Source organism: Enhydra lutris, unplaced genomic scaffold (assembly GCF_002288905.1).
Source record: "Enhydra lutris kenyoni isolate GAN:26980312 unplaced genomic scaffold, ASM228890v2 scaffoldscaffold14, whole genome shotgun sequence".
Lineage (NCBI taxonomy): Eukaryota > Metazoa > Chordata > Mammalia > Carnivora > Mustelidae > Enhydra > Enhydra lutris.
Window position 1 is genome coordinate 36,465,281 of NW_019154098.1, and position 25,484 is coordinate 36,490,764.

The window sequence follows — 25,484 nt, forward strand, 5'->3', positions numbered from 1 at the left end:
CTTTCTTTCTTTCTTTCTTTCTTTCTTTCTCTTTCTTTCTTTCTTTCTTTCTTTCTTTCTTTCTTTCTTTCTTTTTCTTTCCTTCAGAGACACCAGAATTAATAACACTATTTTCTTTATTTTGGCTGGAAAAAAAAAATCTCTTTGGTCGGAAGTCAATAGATAATATGACAGTGTTTACTACTGAGACATACAGAGGTGAGTACAAAGGGAAAGTTCAGTATGGTTGCTTCTGGAGACCACAATCCAGGGAGGAGAGTGGGTCTCAGGACACTGCTATTTTTCACAAATGTTTTTAGTATTATTAGGTATTTTAAACTAAATGCATTTTTTTTATAAAAATTAAAAATACGTGCAACCCATGACTGCCAGTTTTCACCCACAAAACTACCAAGTTTCTGGTGAGATAAAGTAGGTGAGTGCGCATGGGAATCTCCTGAGAAAGGGAGCCTGTTCCCTTTCGAAGGAAGGAAGCATGAAGACTAAAGCAGAAAGAGACCACAGGGCTTTGAATCCCAGCTCCGCTGCCTATTGGCTCTGGCACACTGAGCTAATCACTTAACCTTTCTGTGCCCCATTTTCTCATCAACTCTCAAAGGTCTGATTTGAGAAATAATTGAGTTAATACATGTAGCACACTTAGACTACTCCCTGTCGCACAGTAAAGCACTATATCTACCTTAGCTATTAACATTAACATTAACATTTTAAGGTTTGAAATTATTAAGCCATCCCTGATCGACTGAAGTGATCCCATTGCCAGTCGGCTGGCAAGAGAAACCAGGCGTTTCTTCTTTCTAGGAAGTTTTTTGGGTTTTTTTGTTTTTTTTTAATATATATTGTTTTAAGTCATCTCTGTGCCCAACATGGGGCTTGAACTTACAACCCCAAGATCAAGAGTCACATGCTCTTGAGTCAGCCAAGTTGCCCCACCAGAAGTTTCTCACGGGAGCCTCATCAGAAGGATTCATGAACTTAATGAAAAGACAGGACACTGGGAGAGAGAGAGGGGAGAAAGGAAGTCTGAGTGGAGGGGGAAGGCAGCAGGGTGCTGACGTGTTTAATTCCAGTATTAAAAGAAATTTTTTATTTGTGAACAAAGCTTAAGGAGTAGGAAGAGTGGTTACAACACCCCAAGAGTGCATGTGCACACGTGCGCATGCGTGCGTGCAGAGAAAGACAGAAAAAGAGACGAAGAGAAGAGGAAAGGAATAGGATGAGAAGGATTGGGGGTGGGGGTGGGAAGAGCAGGGAGTGGAGGAAGAGGAAAAGAACAGGAGAGAGAAAAAGAAGGCTTGGGATAGGGGAATGGAAGACAAAGACTCTCTCAAATGTAAATCATCCCACCCCTGCGCCCAACATTCTTCTGTTAAAACACCTCTAGTGAGAAGTCTCTACCTTACAAAATGATTCATTCCACTGCTGGGAAGCAGTTTACTGGGAAGCAATTTACTCTGTGATAGTCAGTCAAGTGCACCCTGAAGACCTCCAGCAGCCTAGAGAGAACGGACAAGGGCCCAGCTGCCCCTGAAGCCAGGCGTCCCACAGACTGTCCCCTGCCAGTGATGAACCCCAGCCTAGGTGCTACAGAACAGCTCAGATGGCACAAGCTAGAGGATTCCTAAGGCTTTGAGGAAACCTCCGCAGACTGCTGGGCAGGCAAGAGGCTTCTACCCCGCCAAATTCAGGGTCAGACTTGCCTCTGGGCCTGGCTCTCCCTGCCTTACCCAGTGCCCACTCTACCCCTCTTCAGAAGATCTGGGATAAGGCATTCCCTTCATAAAGTTCTTGCTTATTTAATCTCATCTTAGTGATGGCTTCTTGGAGGATCTGAATTAACTTACACATAAACTGAGCCAAATCTTATGTATGTTCTACCTGAAATGAGACTAAACCTCATTTTTAGCTGTTGGTCCCATTCTATCTACATGAACCACTGCCTAAGTCTTGTTGCCTGTGGCCCCATTTTTTTTCTAGTCGAATTATCCATAAAGGCAATGATGAGCTATCCTCTGTGTGTGTGTGATATGGGTGTGAATGTGTACATAAGTGGGGGGGGGGCTGGAGGGAAGGTAATGGTAGGTAAGGTAAAATCTGATTAACAAAAAAAGTCTAAGAAATGTGAAGACATCCCACTGAAAAAGAAGAGATCAGAAACTAATGATTTCCTGGAAAATATAAATGTTAAAATTTGGCTTCAAGAAGACAGCCTGAACAGACAAAGGAAGCATACAAGAAACTAAAAGGTTAGTCAAGGACCTTCACCAGGCACAGGCAACCTTCAAGGAATAGATCATTCCAACATTGTTTGAATTACAGCAGAGCATAGTAAGACTTGGAACGTTTCCCAACTCATTCTAATCAACTAGCATAACATGGATATCAAAACACGAAAGACTGCATGAACCTACACACACACACACACACACACACACACAAAACAAGAGAACAGTATCAGTTACAACGATGATGTAAGGACAGCTGACATTTACTGAGTGTTTACCACGTACTCTGGACTTACAGACTTCATCCCAATGCTGGGAGGCAAGATCTCTTACTATTATTCCTGTTTTAAGGAGGAGAAACTGAGGCAGAGAGTGACTAAGTTACTTACCCAAGGTCACAAAGGTCATAATTCTAGTCAGCAGTGGGATTGGGGTGAATATAGCTATGAAATCCTCCAAAATAATATTCATGAACTGAATCTATCACTGTATTTTTACACTGTGACCACACAAGACTTATCCCAAGGATGTAAGACTGCTCCAAAAACAATTAGGAAATGTATTAATGGATATCTCTATAGTAAGAGAATAACAATATGGAAATTATTTTTGAGATCCAAGAAACCTACAGTACCATCATTCTTAAAAGTAAGACATTAAAACCACTTCCTTTACAGAATGTCCTCTGCTACTTACTTTTCAACATCATACTTGACATCCTGAGCAATGCAATAAGAAAAAGATTTAAGAAATCTAAAATACTGAAAAGGAGGGGAAAAAATCATTTTTTGTAGATAACATAATTACTTAATGGATAATCTGAGACTTAGAGGGGAAAAGGAGATGAATGGACAGATAGATAATAGAACAGAGGTGTTCAGATGTATAGCCAAGTACAAGATCACATAAAACCAAGAGCTTTTCAAAGACTACATCATATTCAATGCTGAAACCCTGCGGACATTAGATAAGGATGTCCACTCTCACACCTATTAGTATAAGCTAACATTGTTCTATAGTGATAAATTGATACACTTAGACATGAGAGTGGAATAAAAGGTACACAAATTGGGAGAGATCAATAAACATCATTTGCACACACTATGACCTCATGACTGATATCCAAGAGAATCGCAATAAAATAAGGCAGCTGGATACAAACTAACATTTAAAAATCAGTATCTTTCCTATATCAAAATAGCCAGTTAAAACATGTAAAGGAAGAAAAGACTCCACTTACAACAGTACCAAAAAGTTAACATACTTTTGAGAAAACTTAATTTTTTTTCAGTAAACTTAACAATAAAGGTGCAAATCCTTGATGAGAAACATCAAAGATTTAAATAAATAAAGCAAGACATACTCTGCTCTTCAATAGGAAAATATGATATTAACAGTAAAATTAAAGTTATTAAAGGATACAAAATTAATAAAAACTCATAAAATTAATAAAATATCAACTCTATACAAAAGTTGTCCCTAAATTTTAATATATTCCCTTTTTTCTTTCCATTTCCAAATCAGGATTTCTTGAGAACTACAGAAGCTGACTCTAAAGTTTATATTGAAAATGAAAAGAAAAAAAAGGGGGGAGGGAATAACCAGGAAGATATTTTAAAAGAAGAATAATGAGATGGCCCAGCACTTCAGATATGAAAATATTTTATAGAGATAAATGAATAAATAGGTACGTAATCGCTTTTGAAGCATAAACGTTTTGGGTCAGTGGAACAGAATAAAGAGTGAAGAAACAGTCCCAAAACATATAGATATTTAATATATGGTAAAAGCTGGATTTTAAATTAAGGGGGGGAAAGTTTGTGTTACTCAGTAAGTGGTATTGACACAGTAGGGTGGCCATCCAGAAAAGCAATCAAGTAAGAACCCTACTTCATTTCTTCACCAAGTAAATTCCAAATGGATCAAAGCTTTCAGTGGAAATGTGAAATCGTAAGTCACAGAATGGCAGAATAAAATTTGGAAAAAACTAGTGTTGGGGGAGGGGAGGGATTGTTTGTGTGGAACTTAAAAAAGCGAAAGCCTTCCTAAGTAAGGTGTAAAACCTAGAAGCCATTTAAGAAAACAGATGAGAGGGATGCCTGGGTTGTTCCGTTGGTTAAGCGTCTGGCTTCAGCTCAGGTCATGATCCCAGGGTTCTGGGATTGAGCCCAATGTCCTCTGGCTCCCTGCTCAGTGGGGAGCTTGCTTCTCCCTCTGCCTGCCACTCCCCCTGCTTGTGCTTTCTCTCTGTCAAATAAATAAATACAATCTTAAGAAAAAAGAAAAGAAAACACATGAATTCAACTACCTAAAAATTAAAAATCTCTGCAAAGCCAAAAACGCAACATAGTCAAAAGACACATGACAAAGTGGTAGACAACAGGCTAATCTCTGGATACATACATAGCTCTTACAATTCATAGGAAAAGACCAAGAGTACCATGTGATCTAGTAATCTGACTTCTGGGTATATTATCAAAAAGAACTGACATCAGGATCTCAATGAGATTATCTTCACTTCACCGTTCATCACGTGGCTATTCACAATAACCAAGATATACAAACAACCAAGTGTCCATTGACAGAAGAATGAATAAAGAAAAATGTGGTGTATACATACAAGGGAATATTATTTCACCTTAAAAAATGGAAATTCTACCATTTTCAACAACATGGATAAACCTGGAGGACATTCCACTAAGTAAAATAAGCCAGATACAGAAAGAAAAATACCCCATGACTTCACTTATATGAAGGTTCTAAAGTGACCAAGTTCACAGAAGAAGAGAATACAAAAAAAAAAAGAAGAAGAATTAGAGAATACAATATTGGTACCAGCAGCTGGGGAGAGGGAAAAATGGGGAGTTGCTACACAATGGGTTTAAAGTTTTAGTTATACTAAATGAATAAATTCTAGAGATCTGCTATACAACATAGTCCCTGTAGTTAACAATATGGTATTATGCACTTCAACACTTGTTGAGAAGGTAAATCTGATGTTGTGTTCTTAACATACACACACACACACAGGAACACAAAAGCCTAGAGGAGGTGTTGCATATGTCTCTTATCTTGATTATGGTGACAGTATCACAGGTGTTTGCATATGTCCAAACTCACTGAATTGTACATTAAGATATGTACAAATGTTACATTAAATATATGCAATTCTTTGTGTATCAATTATACCCCAACAAAGCTTTTTTTTTTTTTTTTTAAAGGCCAACCACAAAATAGAATAATAGGCAAAGAGCATTAATAGTCCACCAGGGAAAAAAAAATACAAGTAGCTTTTAAATATATGAGGCGTGCGTGCGTGGCTCATTCGCTTAAGCGTATGATTTCAGCTCAGGTCATGATGTCAGGGTCCTGGGATCAAGCCCCATGTTGGGCTCTCTGCTCAGTGGGAGCCTACTTGTCCCTCTCCTTCGGCCCCTCCCCTCCTTGTGCTCTCTCTCAAATAAATAAAATCTTTAAAAATAAATAGAATTAAAGACATGTAAAGTAAGAGAATAGATAAAATTTTTCATGTTAGCAAAAATTGTGAAGACTGATAAGATCCATTGCTTGAGGGTAGGCAGAATTGGGTATATTCAAACATTATAAATTAGAATATAAATAAAAGTAGTATTTTGGGGGCAACAAAGTAAGATTTCAATATGCATAGCCTTTGCCCCACCTCTATGAATTCATCCCTTAGCCACACACATATTCATACTGTAGAATACTGTGCAACTATTTAAAAAAAAGTGTTCTATATTGACATGAAATCATCGAAAACTCATGTAACAACATGTATAAAATCATTTATATAGAAAAAAATGAAAATTTTTAAAACTCTCAAATACGTAACATTCATATGTGATATAATACCTAGAAACACATCTAGGATTTTATGCAACAAACTGTAAAAATTCTGCTGAAAATGCTACGAGAGAAAGAAAGGGTACTTGTCTTTTTTTCTGCCTAAATGTATAATTATTGAGTAATGAAATTCTTAAAAATATCCACACATTTTAATCGAGCAAATTCCACTTACAGAAATTAATTCTAGGAAGTGATCTAAAAATCTTGAAAGGGGGCGCCTGTGTGGCTCAGTGGGTTAAGCCTCTGCTCAGGTCATGATCTCAGGGTCCTGGGATGGAGCCCCGCATCAGGCTCTCTGCTCAGCCTGCTTCCCCCTCTCTCTCTGCCTGCCTCTCTGTCTACTTATGATTTCTCTCTCTCTGTCAAATAAATAAATAAAATCTTTTTTAAAAATCTTGAAAGGTTTTTTTTTTTATAAAAGTATGATTTTATAACAGTGAGAACTATGGGAACGACCTACATGTAACCTAAATCTAAGTCAATGATAGCAAACCCACAGGTAATGCTCTAGTAGCCACTAAAATATTTAGAAAAAAAAAAATCATAAAATCATGGACAAATACTTCTATGGTTAGATTGGAAAAAAAGAGAAAAACATGAGATATGACCCATTCCCCTTCCTTGACATAGTGCTTTATGGTTTTTAAGGGAGAAGGCCATTATTTGTATCTTGCAAATGGTAGACTTCTTAATGAAACAATTCTTAAATTCACAGCTTCAAGAAAATTTGAGGGGCGCCTGGGGGGCTCAGTCCGTTAAGCGTCTGCCTTCGGCTCAGGTCATGATCCTAGTGGATTGGGGTTGAGCCCCAAATCGGGCTCCCTGCTCTTCGAGGAGCCTGCTTCTTCCTCTCCCACTCCCCCTGCTTGTGTTCCCTCTCTCGCTCTCACTGTCAAATAAATAAATAAAATGTTTAAAAAAAAATTTAATTACAGAGCCCTAGAGAGTTATCTTGGAAAAGTGATTCCATTCTAAATAGCCCCACTATTTAGATAGACCGAAGTGTTTCTTAAACCTCTAATCATAGACACCCCCCCCAACAAAATGTGAATGGATGAAAGCCTGACCAAACTGGAGAAATGAAAAACAGCGACAGGTCTTTTCAAATCAAAATAAAGCAGAAAATTTGAAGACTTGCACTATTTTGTCTTATTTTGGACCTTCCTGCCTCCAATTTTCCCACAACTAATTACTCCCAAATGGAAGGTAAATGTGCATTTTTTTCTAAATTACTTTTTTTCCTAATTATATTGTTTACGATTCTCAGACCTTACGCTAGTAGTCTGTTTCATCTTTGTGGGCTCGGCACCTGGCATGGTGCCCAGCTCTGTGCCTGGCCTGCAGGCGCTCGATAAATCACAAGTGTGTGTGGTGACCGCTTATTTGTTGTTTGAATATAGTTAGCCTGTACTCTCAGTCATCATCAGTCAGCTTGAAGATACAGGCTCCTTGTCCTTTGATGCAGTTCCCTGAACTTTTGTGGTCTTCAATTAGGGAGACTGAGTGCAGACCTGGGTCATTGCTTTCATTGGCAAAGAATGGGAGCAGTGAATTAGGGACAGTTCTCAGACCCGATGACTTGTACTAAGAAGAGGAGAGACCATGGCTGGACCTTCTGTTAACAGACTGTTTTTATCGGCGCTAACCTCTCTACAAAATCCCAACAAGAGGGACACCTGGGTGGCTCAGTTGGTTAAGCAGCTGCCTTCAGCTCAGGTCATGATCCTAGGGTCCTGGGATGGAGTCCCACATTGGGATCCTCGCTCGGTGGGGAGCCTGCTTCTCGCTATGCTACTCTGCCTGCTGTTCCCCCTGTTTGTGCGTGCTCTCTCTCTCTCTCTCATTCTGTTAAATAAATAAATAAAATCTTTAAAAAAAAAAATCCCAACAAGAACTTGTAAGAAATCAAAATACCACATATACTAAAAACAAAACATAAAGCTCTCCTGAGATAGAAAACACAATTTGAGTAAGTGGAAAGAAATACAGTCCCAAATAACTTACCATTTTTGCCCTATCAAATTGGCAAGGATTATAAAGAGGATAATATGCATTGTTGGGAAAGGAACAAGGAATCTTTCCCTCAGATACACTGTTGGTGGGAGTGTTAATGAGGAGGAAATATCTGGATGGCAATTTGGAAATATGAACCAAATGTCTTTAAAAAGAGCCTGCCTCTGATCAGGAATGTCTATTCACTAGAACACTTTCCAAGGACATAACTAAAAAGTACATGAAGATTTAGCTCTAAGGATAATCATCCAAATATTGACTTTAATAGTAGAAAACCGAGGGAAAAATCCAAATGTATGACAGCAGGGAACCGGCTAATTTGGACTTTTCTATTCCATGTAGAACTATGAGGCCATTAAAAATATCATCATGGAAAGTTATCCATGATCAATATTAACTGAAAAGATAAGTTACTAAACAGTATGTAAATTACTATCTCATCTCTGGACACATTTGTATGTACATACATAGAAAAGACAGTAGAAATACAGATGTCAAAGTGTCGGTTGTCTTAACACCTCTCTATGTAGTAGTTTTGAAAGTAATTGTATATCCTAATGCTTTTACAATTAAGTATGAATTAGTTACCTTATCAAGGGTCTTTTTTTTCCCCCAGGGTCTTTAAATAACCTTAAAACTAAGGCTAAAATAAAGGAAAAAATTTTAATGAGCTAAATCCCTAAAGTTTGACCTCAGATTTGCAAGTCATGATTGGAGAGCCATGCAAGCACTCCCATACACACAAGAGCTATATTATCTGATATCAAAAAATGTAAAGCCCTGAACATTTTTTAAATCATGAAATTAAATGACACAAGTTGGGGAAACTTTAGCCAGAATTTTGACAAAAGGGTTAATGATTATAGGTATGTAAAGAGCTCCCACATATCGATAATAAAAATACCAGCATCATGGTTTTTTTCTTTTTTTTTTTTTTAAATAAGTGAAAAATAAGAAAAGGGCACTGCTGACCCATATGGTGCATTTGTGCAGATGTTGGAAGGTGCCCTTTTTCTTGGGCAGGGGCCAGAGGGAAGCACAGCTGGATCTCAGCCCCAAGGTCCCCTTGCCCAGAACACAACACAACTATATGTAGTAGCTAAGGCCAAGAACCGGACCTTCAATAAAAAGAAGTATAAATGACCAATAAACATCTGAGAAAATGTTTAACTTCATTAATTATGAAACTGAAAATCACAACGAAAATACACTTTTATTTTGCCTTTTGAACGGACCCCCAAAAATTATAATTCTCTTTTACTGATGACAGGTTGTGCAAAAGACACTCTCCAACACTGTTGGGAGAAAAAAATGTTCAATCTTGCTAGAAGTCATTTTCAAATTATGAATCAAAAACCTAAAAATATTTATGTCTTTTCATTCTTATACTTCCAGAAACCCATTCTGAAGTAATAAACAGAGATACAAACATTTACATATAAGCATAATTTGTAATAATGAAAAAGCAAAACAACCTACATAAAAATAGAAGACAGTTGATTTCATCTTTAAGTGTTCTGTAGAATACTTAAGAGACAAGTAAAATGCTAATAATATAGCATTAAATGGAAAACCCAGAGTGGCATGAATGATGCAAAAAAGAAGGATCATAATTTGTATACTCTTTTATGACCACATTCATATGCAGACACCTATTAGAAACCGTAAGAAAATATACAGTGTTAAGATCCTGGAATTATGAGTGAGTTTTCTTCTATCTACCTCTCTCTAGTTTCCGGTTTTTCCTCAAGACCATATATTATGTTCACAATCAGAAAAAAAGAGATGGTGCTTTAAAAAAACACACATGCCAATGAAAAAGTGCCTCATAAAATAGTTACAATGAAAGTCAGCCTGGGAGAGGGCCTTGGAAGCACTTGAGTGGGTCATTCAGAAATAGTGCAAAACAATTATTTATAAAATAGTTCATCGCATGTTCAGTAAAATAAAAATCCCAGAATCATAACATTTTCAATTTCCTCCACATTCCAGGAATATTGGGTACACAACAACAACAAAATCTGGTTAGTCCTGAAAGCTCTGAATAGAGTGTTCGATTTTGTTCACCTGGCCAAGCATGGGTATGCTGCAGTAGAAAATCTTGCAACTTATAATTAAACATACTCCGGTATCTATGTACCCGTATTTCATTGCTTAGGAAGATGGGGAAGACAAAACAAAAAAAGCATATGGGTCTTTTAGATGAGGAAAGGGAAAAACAAGCCCTACTCCAGTTCATTTCAAATTCAGGGTATTAGAAGCAACCAAATGAATTGTGTCCCAAAACGTGTGGGCAAATTCAAAAACCAAATTTGTGGTTTTGTGTGGCTGAACAGAATACAAGCCAGGTGTTTTAGGGTGTTTACTAAAATTGAAAATAAATACAGGATAAAAAACAAGCCCTTCGTTCATGTTTCCCACAAGTCCTTTAACTTAGACTTTGAACATTTAAAGAAAATAATGATTTTAGCAAATGTAGGACCGTATTTGAGATCTGATGAATTTCTGCACAGTAAGAAGAAACGTATGGAGGAGGGAAAAACAGGCATGGAAGAGAAAGGGGCAACAGCAAATTTCACTTCGGAATCCACAACCAAGAAGTATACCTACGGTGAGTTTCTGCTTCACAAACTCTTGTGTTGATTCCCACAGCCAAACATTGTTTTGATTTGCTCCTATTTGCAAAGTTCATTTACATATTTTAAGCCTGCCACCCCTCTATGTTTTTTTTCCCCCCTGAGGTAACTTCAGTGATTCAGTAAGGCCATTTTCTCTCTCCAGTTTCTATCGTGTACTTCTTGTTCCCCTGCTGTGGAAGCTCCTTGGATATGTTGATAAGCAAATCATTTAGTATTTTCTACAGACTCCATTAAAGAGCCTGCAGGAAATCCAGTGATGCATCTCCTAGAGCTTAACTAACAGTCCAGCGTGCATCTGGCATGATCTATGCACCAGCTTGCAGAAGCAGGTAGATGAGTCACACACTCGGCCCGCCAGGGAAAATGCAAGTCTATGTTATGGAAAAAATAAACTATTGTTAAAAAAAAAAAAAGAAAAAAAGAAAAAGAAACTCAAACTTGCCTCCAACTAATTTTTATTCTTAAAGGAAGTTGTATTCTGAGCTCTCCCTATTACTCTTAACGATTAAATACAACTGGACTCACCACCAAGTGTCTCCCAAGAACACTCGGGTTGAGTCTGAGCGAAGGTTGCCTTTCTACAGAGAATGTTCTTCAAAAGAAACTACGCAGGCGCAAACAGCCTACAAAGTAGGAGGAGTTTCTCTTCTTCTTAGTCCTTCCCCCGCTTCAAATTCTATGACGGTTGGAGACTCCTACACCATTTGTGCATTTTTGAAGAATAGTTGGAATCGGGTAATTGGACAAATGCAAAAATACAGGGCTGTTAAAACATAAACCTGAACAATCTACAGGTGAGCGAAGCACAGTGCAGAAGACACACGGGGCCGACCAGCAGTGAGGGGCAGGGAGGCACACCCCAGGATCAAGAGAGAGGCAGGGACGTCTGTGGGGGGATCAGATCAATTCTACCTGGAACAAGCGAGCAGGCAGACTTTTCCACTTTATTTAGAGTACGTATGTGTTATTTTTAAAGGTTTCCATGGCAGAATGACTATTTTAAAGTATAACCTTTAAATTTTTCTCTTTTATTAGGAAAGCAGTACAAGCTCACTAAAGCAAGCTAGAAAAACATGGAGAGGCACAAATCAGAGACAGAAGTAGCTACAATTTCTCTACACGGAGCAAACCCCTGTTAACCTACTGTGGGGTGGTGGTTGTTGTTGTTGTTATTATTTGGGTTTTATTTATTAAAATTCCAGTAAAATACACCCTGAACATTTTCTCCTGCTGTTCAGTATTTTTCCATAATATGATTTAGCCCACCATCTCACTGAGCACAATTTACTAAACCAATCCTTTGTAGCTGGGCACTTCAGGGTTTTTCTGATGTTTCACTTTCAAAAATAATGCTAATTGCTCTTTGATTGTTTCGTTAAGACAAATCCCTACAACTGGAATTCAGGAGAGATGTCAACATGCAGGCCCATTAGAGTCGATTTTGCCAAAGTGCCTTCCAGAAAGTTTGTAATAATTTATAATCCTCCTAGAAATGTATTTTCCCCAAACCCAACTTTTTATAGCTTTTGTGAAATATCTACTCATGTTCTTTGACCATATTTCTATTGAGGCATCTGTCTTTTATTAAAATGCTTTCAAACGAGATCGGGCGCGTTCAGGGTGGTATGGCCGTAGACTAAAATGCTTTCAAAAATATTTAAGATATACATATTTTTCAAAGTAGACACCAAAATTGCAAAGCAGCTAAAATATTGTGGTCTGCAGAGCAAGTATAAGTGTACGTAAAGTGTCATGTAACCTATAAAGTCTTCCACCGTGAAAACCTTCCAAGGGCTACAATCCATTATACATTTTGTCCTGATACCAGTACTGGCCTCAGAGAAAATTGACTTCAGAGACCTTAAATACTATATATATAAAACAGTAAGCTACCAGAGAAGGAGGTTATATTCCACACCTATATGAATGGTCATTAAGTGCCTAATGTGAGATAATCTACTACCTTATAATTGAAGTGAAACCGTAGATACTATTCTTACTCTTGTATTATTTAATACCTTCTCTGAACACTTACTAAACTACCAGCTTGGTAATATCTTCTGGAAATGGATGTCCCTGAATTATGTTTTATTAAGAGGAAATGGAGTAATGAAGAGGAGAGGGGGAAGAAGAAAAAGGAAGAAGAAGAAGGTGGGGTGGAGGGGGGACCAAGCAAGAGGGAGGGGGAGGGGAGAAGTTACCCATTACAAAAATTACAAAGCTTAAGGTTCTCAGCTTTGTAATTTTACTCCATGTTCTATCCATTCTGATATTGCCTCACTCTCACTCCTCAAGCCCGCCCAAAGGAAACCACTTCCTAGGCTCTCTCTGGAAAGAGTTCTCAGTGTACCTGCCAGCCCTTTTTTATCTGATTTTCTTGTACCCTTTATCTACCAGCCCAGTGAAGCTGTGCCGGGGTCCCCTAGGTAAACCAGATTTTCCTTCCTAGCTGCCCTTCTGAATTTCATGTGGCCCTCCAAATCCCTCCCACCTGCTATATATAAGTCTGTTTCTTGGTCATCTTAGTCAGACCACCTTTTATTTTGGTAAAGGGGTGAGAGTGGCATGAGGTGGCGGGGGGAGTAGAAGAAGGTTCCACTGTGCTTCCTATCTTGCTAACATCCATCACTGTTTCTGTGAGCTGCCACCAGTCCAGATCCCTCTGGAGGGAAAACATGAGACTCACAGAACGTTGCAGCAGGTGGTTATCCTCAGAAATCATTTATTTCAACTTCATTTTACAGATGAAAAATAAAGAAAAAAGAATTCTCTGATCTTATGTTAATTATCTTATTGGCAATTCAGGAAAGAGGCAAAAGCTACCTTTGTTCCTTGCTTATTTGAAAAGTTAGATCCAGAAAGTACAGAAAGCAGTTATTTTATGGGGCTCATTGAACTGAGAAGTAAAAACAATGATTTGGGGTGAGTGTGGGAAGGAAAGTCCATTCCAACTCACACTATCAGAATCTTAAACAGGTGTTCATATATTCATGTTTCTATTTCAAGAAGTAAACAAGCAATGCGTCCCCCATTCCCAATCTCCCTTCCCAAACAAAAGACAACATATTTTTTTAATTAATCAAAATTTCAGATTTTCAACTCATACTTACAACCTCAACATGCAACACAGAAGAAAGAATGCACAGCCCTTTTCTCCTTAAACCAAACTTTTAGCTCCAAATCCAATGCTTGGTTACTCACGTGCCCTGTGTGATCTCTACAGCTCATCCTAGCACTAGGATTCTAGGCTTCAAGTTAAAGTCAGTATCAATTCCCCAGAAGGGCAAATAACCACATCATCCCACACTACATTTCAGGCGGGAAGCGACTCTCCTACTGAGAAAAATGCTGGCAGCTCAACAGTGGCTAAAGCACGGTTTCTTCCTGCTCTTTCTCTTCCTCTCTTTTCTCCATTCTTCACCCTCAACGCCTTTCCTGAAACTCCAATCTAAATTCAGAGACCTTAAAAAACAAGGCTGTGACCCAGGGGGGTGAGCCATACTTGTACATCCAGCGTTCAGACGAAAGGCTGATGCCAAAGTAAAAGGAAGCAGCCAGCAACTCTTGCTTTCTTTTTCTGCTCTGGAGGGTGTCTGCATTCACACTTGCAAAGGAAGCATTTCCTTGGAAGTGAATGTGAAGTCAGATCACTTTAAAAGTGCTCCCCACCAAGTTCACTGCCACGTTCATTACAAAGTAAAATAAGGCTCTTCATCCCCCCGCAAGCAGCAATTGCTTTCCACTTAATGCCTACTCAAATGCACGAACAATCTCCATAACCTGACTTATTGTTGAAATGTACACTGAAATCCCCTGATATGTACTAGCTATTCTACTATTCTCCCAAGAACCCTAAAAAGGTGTACTTGTATGGTATATAGCAATTCAGAATGTGCTATTTTTAGAAATAATGTTACTGTAATCCTGCTAGTCACCAAAACGCAACAAGTTAAACACTTTTAAACACTCTTCCCACTAAAAATGAGTGGGGCTGGGTGGGGGTTGGGAGGTAGATCCTCAAAGAGATACTTTCTTGTTTCTATCCCATTTAATTGATTATAGTCCAAGTCCTTTTTACCATTTACCATTAAAAGACTTACAGAATAAAATGTAATTTCCTAGTAATGAATAGATGGATGGACGGATGGATGGATTTGAACCGAGGGGCTGGGACTTCTCTAAAGGATGGAAGTACACAGGACAGGTGGAGAGAAAGGTGAATCTGAACTTTGGGGGCCTTCCCAGGACCTGTGAAGCTGTCTGAGGGACTCCCAGGTACATGTTGTTGTTACTAAGCAACCGGTAGTCCTCCTGGGCCAAAGCAAAAATTCCTATTCAACCTGTTGCTGCTCGCTAAGGAATTTTTCCTGGACAAGTTTGCCAAACCAATCAGTACTCCATTCAGCTTAGACTTAAAGTTGTTACAATCGAGCAAGCGGCAATCCCTGAATACCTTTAGAGAAGGTCCACACCCTGATAAGAGGCCAGGTATCAAGAGTGAGGACTCTAAGTAACTTAGGATAAGGCTTTTCTTATACTAAGAATAACTCAAAAGTAAACATTTTCCAATGTTAAACTCAGTTGACTTCAACTAGATAAGGCAACATCATCTCTGCCACCTTAACTCTTAGCTCAGGTAGCAAGGTTGGGGTACTGATGCTCAGAGTAAATGCTAAGAGAATGCAGCAAAGTTCACAGACTAAAAAAATAACACCAAAAATCAGATTCACATTTATTTCAATGCATAAAAGCTGTGCATGTGTCAATTTCCACCAAGTAATATGAGAGGAAAAAAAAAATCAAGAAAGCAGCATTAGGAGATAGACCAAGGAAGAAAGGAAGGAAGTTTGGGAAGCAGGGAGGGAGAAAATGTTTGGCTCCGACTAGGGAGGAAAAGGGAAAATATTCTTTATCCCAATTGTTCACTTCTTAACTAGAAATGTATGCCCAGTCATATCAAAGTCACAAAGAGAACTGAAGCACTTGCTTGAATTACCTAAGCCTTAAAAAAAAAAAATTTTAAAAACCTAACATCAAAATAATAATCTTGATTAAGTTATCTATAGATTTCAAACACATAGTTCTTGGGTTATTGAGTATTGTTGTTTGAATGTGCCTATGTACGTTTGACTAACCTAACCACTTGTTTAAATTCTCCTTTTGACTTTGCAGAGTCTAACAGAAATTGCTAGATATAGTTCCTCATTAGCTGATCCAACACTTCTTAAGCCTCCTAAATCAGATGGCACTGGGCCCATTTGGGTGGCCTGATCTTGGCAATCAGTTTAAAACAGGACCTAATTACAGGACAACAGGAGGTCTAGTACCACCTTATCAGGGTAATACTTAAAGCTACCATTAGTCCCAGAAATGAAACTGCAGCCATCACCCCATTAAATCATTTCACCAGGGACCAACATCAGATCGGAACTTGTTACCTTTTACTTTGTGCTACAAAATAGATTCTAAATTCAATGAAATGACAGTCCCTGGAAAAATGAACACTAGGTTTATGTTCTAATGTGAAACTACAGAAGGTCAAGGCTGACCTTCTAACTCTAACCTACCTCCCTAGTGAGTGGGCTCCAGCCTAAAATCTGAACTTGACCCTTAGCTACCAGCCTAGCAGAGGCCCAGATGGGTGACATCATTCCAAATCAGGTCTTTAGCGGCTCTGGAAATATATGACCTGTCAAAAGGACCCCATTTTTCCAGAAGGGGCAGTTCAGCAAAACAATGAAAGCAAACAAAACTGACAGGAGGCCAAAGCATTCTAAAGCCACGTTAAAATTATATCAGAAGCTGCTTCAACAGGATAGCACAAAGAATGTAAAATAAAGCTTCCAGGTTTCACTTCACTGACATGCTGGATAAACACCTACGAAGTGAGCATATAAACTGAATTTATTATGTAAAGTCACATTGAGGGTGCCTGGGTGGCTCAGTTGGTTAAGCAACTGCCTTCGGCTCAGGTCATGATCCTGGAGTCCAGGGATCAAGTCCCACATCAGGCTCCCAGCTCCAAGGGGAGTCTGCTTCTCCCTCTGACCTTCTCCCCTCTCATGCTCTCTCTCACTGTCTCTGTCTCAAATAAATAAATAAAATCTTTAAAAAGAAAAAGTCACATCGAGCACTCACTTAAAGCATGATCTAACTAACTAACCCTATCATAAAAGGTACATTAAAATGTAGCTGGGACAATTTTTAAATTCAGGTGCTCTATCTCCTCTGGCTTCACAGCTCTGGGGTGGGACCCAGGAATCTGTAGTTTTACCAAATGCCTCAGGTGGTATTTTGTAATCAAATGAGTTTGAAAAGCAATGATTTAAAGGATTTCTTAGAGATTTCTATTATTAAGCACAATACACATACACACAGCAGTGTATTTATTAGGCACATATGAACATTTTTAGGCACATATGTACATATGGTACATGTATAACTCATCTTTTTTTTTAAGTCAATCCAAATTTTCATCTTGTTGACTAGCATTTTCTTATTTTTCAGGTAGGTTTTAACTTTGCCTGTATATAACTTTACTTCATTGACAATACCAAGCTAACCAAAGCATACTGTGGTGTCCTACTTCCAAACACAGTTGATAAGTCTGTTCTCTGAAAGATACAAGTTTGCAGAAACTGAATGAGGGCAAGAGGAAGAAGGCAGAAAAGAAAAGGCAAGCTTCATTTTGCAGGAGGCTACCATCAAAGGGCTGAGACAGCTGCTAGAGTGGTAGGTTCGATGAAGGCAGGGTGACAGAGCAAACACCATCTGTACTTGATCCCCCCTCTTCAGTTCTAATTCCCAGCAGTCTTCTAGGATGTGTGTACTTATTCATCTCTAAGTTAAGGAGTGTGCAGAATTTAATCCATTGTAGGGAAGAGAACACAAGACCTTAACCATTAAACTGGTGATACGTCAGGAAAGAGAGAAGACTAATGCCATTAGCTTATTATTTACTTACCTCTCCATTTATAAGTATAATTTTGTCTGTTTTTGAATATACAAATACCTGGACTATTAAAGAGACTATAGATTTCGTTAGTTTACTTAATTATGTCCCTTATTTACAGGCTTGTTTCTGAATATTCTTAGCACTTTCCCACCCCAGGGTCTTTGCACCTGCTCTTCCAGCTGCCTGTACTCTTGTCCCACGGATCTTTAGTGCTTGATCTCTCTCTTCCTTCAGGTCTCTGCTCAAAGTTCAGCTCAGTAGAGAGGCCATCCCTCCACCTTATATAAAATAGCTCCCATTATTCTTAATCTCTTTAGCCTGCTTTGCTTTCCTTCCTATCACTTATCACCCTCTAAGGTGTTACCTATTCCTTCTTGATTGATTTACTATCTGTTTCTCCCCCTACTAGAATGTAAGCATTGTGAGGGCAAGGACTCTGTTCTATTCGCTAGTGATTTTTTTTTTAAACAAATTGTTGTTTTAAGCCACTATGTTGTTTTGTTTTTAAGATTTTATTTATTTGAGAGAGAAGGAGTGAGAGAGAGAGCATGAGCAGAGTGAGGGAGAAGCAAACTCCCCACTGAGTGGGGAGCACAACAAGGGACTGGATCCCAGGACTCTGGGATCATGATCTGAGCCAAAGGCAGAGGCGTAACCAACTGACCCACCCAGGACACCGCTTGCTAGTGAATTTCAGTGCCAGGATCAATGCCTGATATATAGTAACACTCAAGATTTATTTGCTGAATAAATGGGTAGATATTTTTAGTGATTTGAGGAAGATATGATTACTTAATATTGTGATATTAAAATATATTTTCTACAGCCCAATGGAAACAAATATGCATATATAAAACTAAAGAGTAGAAAGTCTAATTAAAATGTTTTATTCCGTTACTTGAAAGTTTATACCATACAAAATAGCTATAACTTTGAGCATTTTCTGTTTCCTTTCTAGAATAATGGCCAGACTCCTTAAAACACGTAAGATTTACTAAAAGAAACTGTCCTAGGCAAAAGTAGGGTGACCCTGGGTGGCTCAGTTGGTTAAGCAGCTGCCTTCGGCTCAGGTCATGATCCCAGCGTCCTGGGATCGAGTCCCACATTGGGCTCCTTGCTTGGCAGGGAGCCTGCTTCTCCCTCTGCCTCTGCCTGCCACTCTGTCTGCCTGTGCTCGCTCTTGCTCCAAATCTAAAAAAAAAAAAAAAAAAAAAAAAAAGTATGGTGAGTAGGGAGGAGGACTGAGATATCATGATCTGATGAATATATCATTATATTTACTTATGTCTGTTCATGTATCACCTTCCATGAGAGTATGAGCCCCTTGAGGACATGCCTCACATCATACATCTTTTTACTCTCTCATAATGCCTATCTGAATGTGTTGCAAATAGTCTGTAACCAGAAAACATTTGTGTAATGAACAATACCTGTGGGTATCATATCAAATTATATTCATATATGTAACATTATATTCTCCCCAAATATATTTTATATATTTTGCCAGGTTAAAAAAAAAAGTTTCTAAATCTCTCATTACCTTGCTTGAATACACAAGCTTGCTGACCAATATCATAAATCTTCAATAAAATTTAAGGGGGAACAGACAATCTTCAAATATGTACAAAGACAAGCTGTCCTAAAAATACTTTGCTTTAATTATTGATAGCATCAACATTACAGAACATAAAAAGCAGAACGTTTCAATCCACAACCACAAAAAAGATGATGCTACTTCAGTCCAGACTTGCTACCTGGAATGATCTTCCTATGCTATCCGAAAGATTAGCTAACTTTGAGGGGTTTCTGGAAAAATATCCTGTGTGTATTCTTTTAGGTTGCTTCTCGAAAACAGATAGGACTTCTAGGTGGATTTACCATAAAGCTGATAAAGCAAGCTCAAGCTTCAGGACTCTTTCTGCGCTCCCACAGGAAGCCCCACTAACTTGTTCTCCTGCTCTTTTTCGAAAAGCCCACACCCCCACCCCACCTAACACACACACAATTGCTAAGCTTCAGGCGGGTGAAACCCAGACCCACCCTCCGGCCCTCCATTGGAATATTAACACTAAGAAAACAAAGCTAGAATTCCCAAAAATAATCCAAATATCATTTATTAATTTCAAGCATTTCTCAATAGTCCAGGCAGAGACAGGCAAGTCCCACAGTCTTTTGTAGGTATTGGTCTTACTGGCATTCCTTTTTCAGGATACAAAATTAACTTTTGGAAAGCATGACTAGATAAAAGCTACTTTCATTAAACAGAAGTATATGTAATCCCAAATAGTTATTGCCCATAAAAACTAAGTAACGCATCGTAGTGAAACCAGATTGTTAACGCAGAACTTATTTTCAATACTAAATAGATTGTCTGTTGGTGCTAGGTTTAACAAGTTAAAATAAAAATCGACCCGTTTTAATTCGTAATTCATCTGAATCACGCTGGACTACAAAACTAACCAGTGCAAGGGAATGTTAATCGTGAGATTTCATCAAGGAATTGCAAGAAGTCTTATCCAATATTCACTAGGTTTGCAACCATTGTTGACACACGAAGAGCAAAACAATCAAAAAATTAAAAAAAAAAATCCTGCTGTCATCTCCGGCTTTTGGCTACTGAAGTTTTCAAGCTCGAGTACTGATTTCTCCGAGGCTACGGAGAATGTTGGGGTGCGGGGGGCGCGAGTATTCGCCTACAATCCCACACCTTCCTATCACTACTCCTACCCTCTTCCAGCGTTTTTAACACTAGTTCTTCCCCTCCGGTGCACACCAAGCAATGACCTTTCCGTTGGTGGGTAAAACTCTTAACTGGTAGTGGTCTTTGGGGTTTGTTGTTGTTGTTGAAGTATGACAGCCTGTGTTGCCAGAAACGCCTACTCCACCAGCGGCTGTACTTTGAGGACGGTCCACCCCTCCACCCCTGGGCAGGGCCTTCAGGGCATTCCCGTTGCCCGCTCACAGTACGTCAATTCGGGCCACTCAGGAGAGGCACCAGCGGTCTTGGCCCCGGCGGAGACACCCTCGAAATGGCCTCCCCGGGGTGGCCACAACCCCACTGTAAAGTTATCAAGGAAAGCAAAAAGGTGGCCCATACGCGCTCTCAAGAGGACTCAGCCAGCTCTTGGCCCGGAGCGCGCCCGAGATGGGGGAAGGGACTGTCGCCACTCAATCCCAAGAAAGGCCGCGCGACCCACCTCCGGCTCCCTCCCGCGCCCGCCCTTGGCCCCACCTCCCCCTGCTAGCACAAAGCCATCCCCGAGGCGGGGGCCAGGCCTGCGGGAGGCCACCGGGACGCCACGGGACCGGGTCTCGGGTGACCCACGCGGCTCGGGCCGGGAGGGCCGCTGATCCCGGGCGGGCCCAGGGTTCCCGTCCCGGACGGAAAGGACGTGCTTGCCCGCGCTGCCTTCGAGGCGCGGGAAGCCGGACGTGGCCGCCCGGGCCCTCCGCCTCGGCATCCCGGTCACTCGAGAAAGCCCGGCGCGACCCACGCTGCCCCGCCAGCCACGCCCGAGGTGGTGGCCGCCGGCGGGGAGCGCCTGGGCCGGCCGGGCAGCGCAGGGCTGAGGGCTCGCGGGGGCGTGCACGCGTCGTCGCGACGTGGGAGAATCGCTAAGGGCCAGGGGCCTCTCCGCGCCCCACCGAGGTGCAAACTCGGGGCCTCCAATCAATTCCCCTCACTTCCGTAGGGCACTGTGCTCCCGCACCTGAGGAAGGCGACCAAACAGGGGGGGGGGGGGGGCAGGGGGGGGGGGGGGGGGGGGGGGTGCGACCCCCCGCGACCCGGGCCGCCCGGCGCCTCGCCTCCCGACGGGGACGCACACGCGGGCGCGCACACACGCACTCTCCTGCCCCAGGACGGGAAGATGGCCGTTTCTGCTCCAGAATAAAGGCTCTTTGTTGCGCTCACACAAAAGCAGCCAAGACCCGCTCTTCTCGCAGGCCCTCTGCACAAATCGAAGGAACTCAGATGAATTTCCAAATGGCCTCAGAAGCCTGAAGCGGTGGGAGCGACTCGAGAGAGGGAGAATAACAGGCCTCCCGCCCTCGTCTCCCCAAACCCCTGTCAATATGCAAGTATTAGCCCTGGGAGGCGGGAGCTGAGATCACTCGCAAGGGAGGAAGGAAAGAGGAAAACCTACTTTTACTATCAAGGCCCAAAGGGGGTATTAAACATTCACATTCTTGTAGGGTTTCTCCCCTTACCCAGGGTAGAAACATGATCTGGAAAAGTCGGAATACACCAAAAAGAAAAAGAAAAAAGAAAAAAAAGAAAGAAAAAAAATACCAACAACAGCAACTTAAAAAACAAAAACAAAAACAAAAACATAACAAACCAGTTGCCATCAGCCCAAAGTGGTAGTAGAAGCAGCCGGCGCGTGTGATCCACTTACTTGTCCGACTCTTGTGACATGTTTGATCCAATGAACTCGCTCCCCTTTTCCTGGAGCCTCAGCCTCTGGTGAAACTGGACTTTCAAGTCTGTGCAGGTGAAGGTGTGTGAGAGCGCCCGAGATGGCAGAACAAGAGCTACAGGTAATTCTGCTTTTCCGTCCCCCCTCACCACTCTCGCTCGCTCGCCCGCTCGCGCCCTCACCTAGCCGGAAAGGTGGGATAAGGGGGGGCCCCCTCACATGGGGCCCGAGCTCGGAGGCGGCCGGGCGGCGCGGAGTCCTCCTGGATCGTGGCAATGGGCAGCCACAGAGCCCAAAGTGGCGGACTTGGGCGGCCACAGGTAACTTTCTCGCAAGGAGCTGAATTCTTTCACTAAAGGATACAAGCCCGAGGGACGAGCTGCGCGGTGATTGGCTGCGAAGCTCCCTCAGGTGAGCTGCCATTGGCAGAGGCGCGCTCAGGTAAGGCCCTTCTCCAAGTGCAGGTAACTCACTCCGCAGTTTACCTGAGTGGAGCGGCGGCACGCTTGCAGCTGTGCAGCAGCCCGTGGGAGCTGAGGCTCAGGGCTAGGAGCAGACTTCACGCCACGCTTTCGTTCTTCCCGGAGGCCGGCCGGGGGTGTGTGTGGGGAGGGTAGAGGCTTGGAAAAAAGCAACACTTGCAACCACTAGGGATTGTGGGTCAAACGGAAGGCCTAAGGAGAGCTGAACTAAGGTACCCCAAGCCAACCGAAATCAAATGCGCAGCATGACCACAAGGTTTTGAATACCCACTTTAAGAGGACGTTTGACATTGTCAGAAGAGTGAGGGACTGAAGTTTACTTTGTGCTCCCCGGGGGCGGGGGGGGGGGACACAAAGATTGCCGAGTCTGTTGTGTAATTGCATTTTTAACATTCTTATCCAGAGCAAACACTTTTCGTGTCCCGATGTGTTAAAGATATCAGGTAGATTACAGATTTTCACATAGAGGAGCATCCTCTCATGAGCTGGGCAGATGGAGAGTGGGATGGTTTTGATGGCGTGAGAAGATCTGGGGGGAAGAGACAGTAAGATGGCCCAGGCCCGTCTCTTCTATTTCAACTCTAGCCTGGGATTCCAGAGCTGCAAACAACCACTGAATCCCTTCTATAAACCTGTTGTCATTTGACGTTTCCAGGCAGACATCAACATTTACATTGTAATTCAATAGAAGCAGCGACTACAAAGGTGCTTTATCCTTCCAGCCTAATATGGTTGCTATGGAAACAATTCAGGTTGAAACTGACTTATTGAAGTCAGTTTGTGGTTCTGTGTCTCCTGGTTGGGAACAACACAAATTATCAAAGGTTTCATTTATAACCACTTGTTCCTAAAGAATATTGGTGAAAGGTCTGACAGGAGTCTAGTCCACACATGTGAACCATAGAAATAAGGAGGGCATGGAAGGTATATCATATTTTATTTCAAGTTAATACTACATTGCCAGAGATGATACCCAACTTCTATTTTAATCTTTATGGATCAGCTATTTTCCTGAAAACTACATTATGAGACAAGGTTTGGTTGTTTCATGTTTCATGCTCAGCAAATGAATTTAAAAATTTTATGCTTAACTTTTAAAGCATAAGCACACACTTTTTAGAGATAATATAATATTTTAAGACAAAACAATACCCACCTTTTCTCTACCTTCTTAATCTCCTTTCTAGAGGCATCCACATTCCACTTTAAGCCATTTCTGCTGCCATTGGCCTCCCCCTTTCCCCCACCTTCTCCTCCTCTTCTTCTCTTAGAGATTTTATTTTTAAGTAATCTCAACACCCAACATGGGGCTTGAACTCACAACCCGGAGATCAAGAGTTGCATGCTCTTCAGACTGAGCCAGCCAGGGGCCCCGACCTCCCTGTTTCCAAATAATTTATACTGCTATCTTTTGATTTATCAATTTAGATATTGACCATCGACCATCTGTTGCCTCCTTTAGATAAGGATTTAGCTCTTTCAGACCTCATACAGTTTTCTCTTCCACCATTTTTCCAACAAAAACTTTCCCAGTTTAGGGGTAGTACATAGCTGGTGACTGCAAGTACCAGTGACAACAGAGCCAATTAGTGTACTGTGGTTGTTTTCTTTCTTATAAAATCTTTAATCTGTTTAGTTAGCTTGTTATGCACCCATTCTTATATTTTTTTCTACCACATATCTATCAAATGACAATCAAATTTATTTTCCAAATGATCAAACAATTCCATTCTCCCACTCCCCACCTTCCCCCCCAAACATCCCTCTAAAAGTCCAGTCCTCTTGTTCCAAAGGAGATGAATTTCTCTCAGGACCTGCTATCCAGTTGTCATTCCTGGGACATTCCTTCATCTGCAGAGCAAGAACCCCATTGCTTTGCCCTGGGCCTTCTTTCTTGGTTTATTGCTTCGTTTTTTTTTTTTTTGTTTTGTTTTGTTTTGTTTTTTCTTTTCATGGCACATGTTCCAGTAACAAGCCAAGAAAGGGTACAGAAGGCAAAACTTGAAATGGCTTTATTCAACCCTTACTTTTGATGGAAAGTTTGACCAAGGGTAGGATTCTAAGTTGAAATTTTTCGTTCAAAAGTTGATAAAAATTGCTCCTTTATAGTCTAATAGCCAGTGTTTCTATTGAGAATTCCAGTGCCATCCTGATTCCCATTTCTTTGTGACCTGGAATTTTTCTTTCTAGGAACTTGAAGAACAGTCCCTTTAATTCTAATATTCTGAATGCCATAATTATGCTCCTTAGTTCTCTACTATTCTAAAATCTCACCATGTTGAAGGCTTCCATCAAAGGTCTGCAAACCTGAGACACTCCATTCATACTTAAGAATGAGGTCATAAAACCTCACCAGAAACTTTATGTATGAAGATGGGAAGGAGTGGGCTTGTTGTATGGTGATCAGGTAGAAGCTCTTCTTTCCATAGGTTCTTCTTTTCTTTTGGGCTCTTCATTTTCCAAGGAGAAATATCTGCAATCTTTTGCCTTAGGGGACATTCTGGAAGCAGTTCGGGGGAAGGGGTCCAGGTGAGTCATTACTTACTATGCAATTTTTCATGTTCTTTTCTTTCCTGTAGGTGCCTTACCTGCCTTTCTTTGTGCCTGGCATACAAGACTCTCTGCTGTTTCTCCAGCTGGAGGTAATCACCTGGCTTCAAGAAATGGGACTGGTGACCTGAAGATCTAACAACTCCAAATGCCCACATTCACTCAGGCCCCTGTCTTTCGCCTCTTCTCCACTTCTGGGATTTTGGGGCCTCTCATCAACATCTCCCTCTGATGATCTCTGGACCTAGGGCACTCTGAAGCTTGATAGCATATTAAGCTCTTTCTGTAGTGACCTCTAGGATAACATTAGAGTGTAGTTTTTGCTATTGTGTTAA

The 25,484-nt window shown here is 40.9% G+C and overlaps 1 protein-coding gene across 1 annotated transcript in view; it reads right to left on the bottom strand.

The window, feature by feature from the left end:
- Positions 1-22,234, bottom strand: part of LOC111146690 (grainyhead like transcription factor 2) — a 158,678-nt gene extending 136,444 nt beyond the window's left edge. The window contains exon 1 of the mRNA XM_022502351.1: positions 22,097-22,234. Coding sequence (XP_022358059.1) covers positions 22,097-22,116 — 20 coding nt within the window. The 5' untranslated portion in view covers positions 22,117-22,234. The remainder of the gene's footprint in view (positions 1-22,096) is intronic.
- Positions 22,235-25,484: the final 3,250 nt, after the last annotated feature.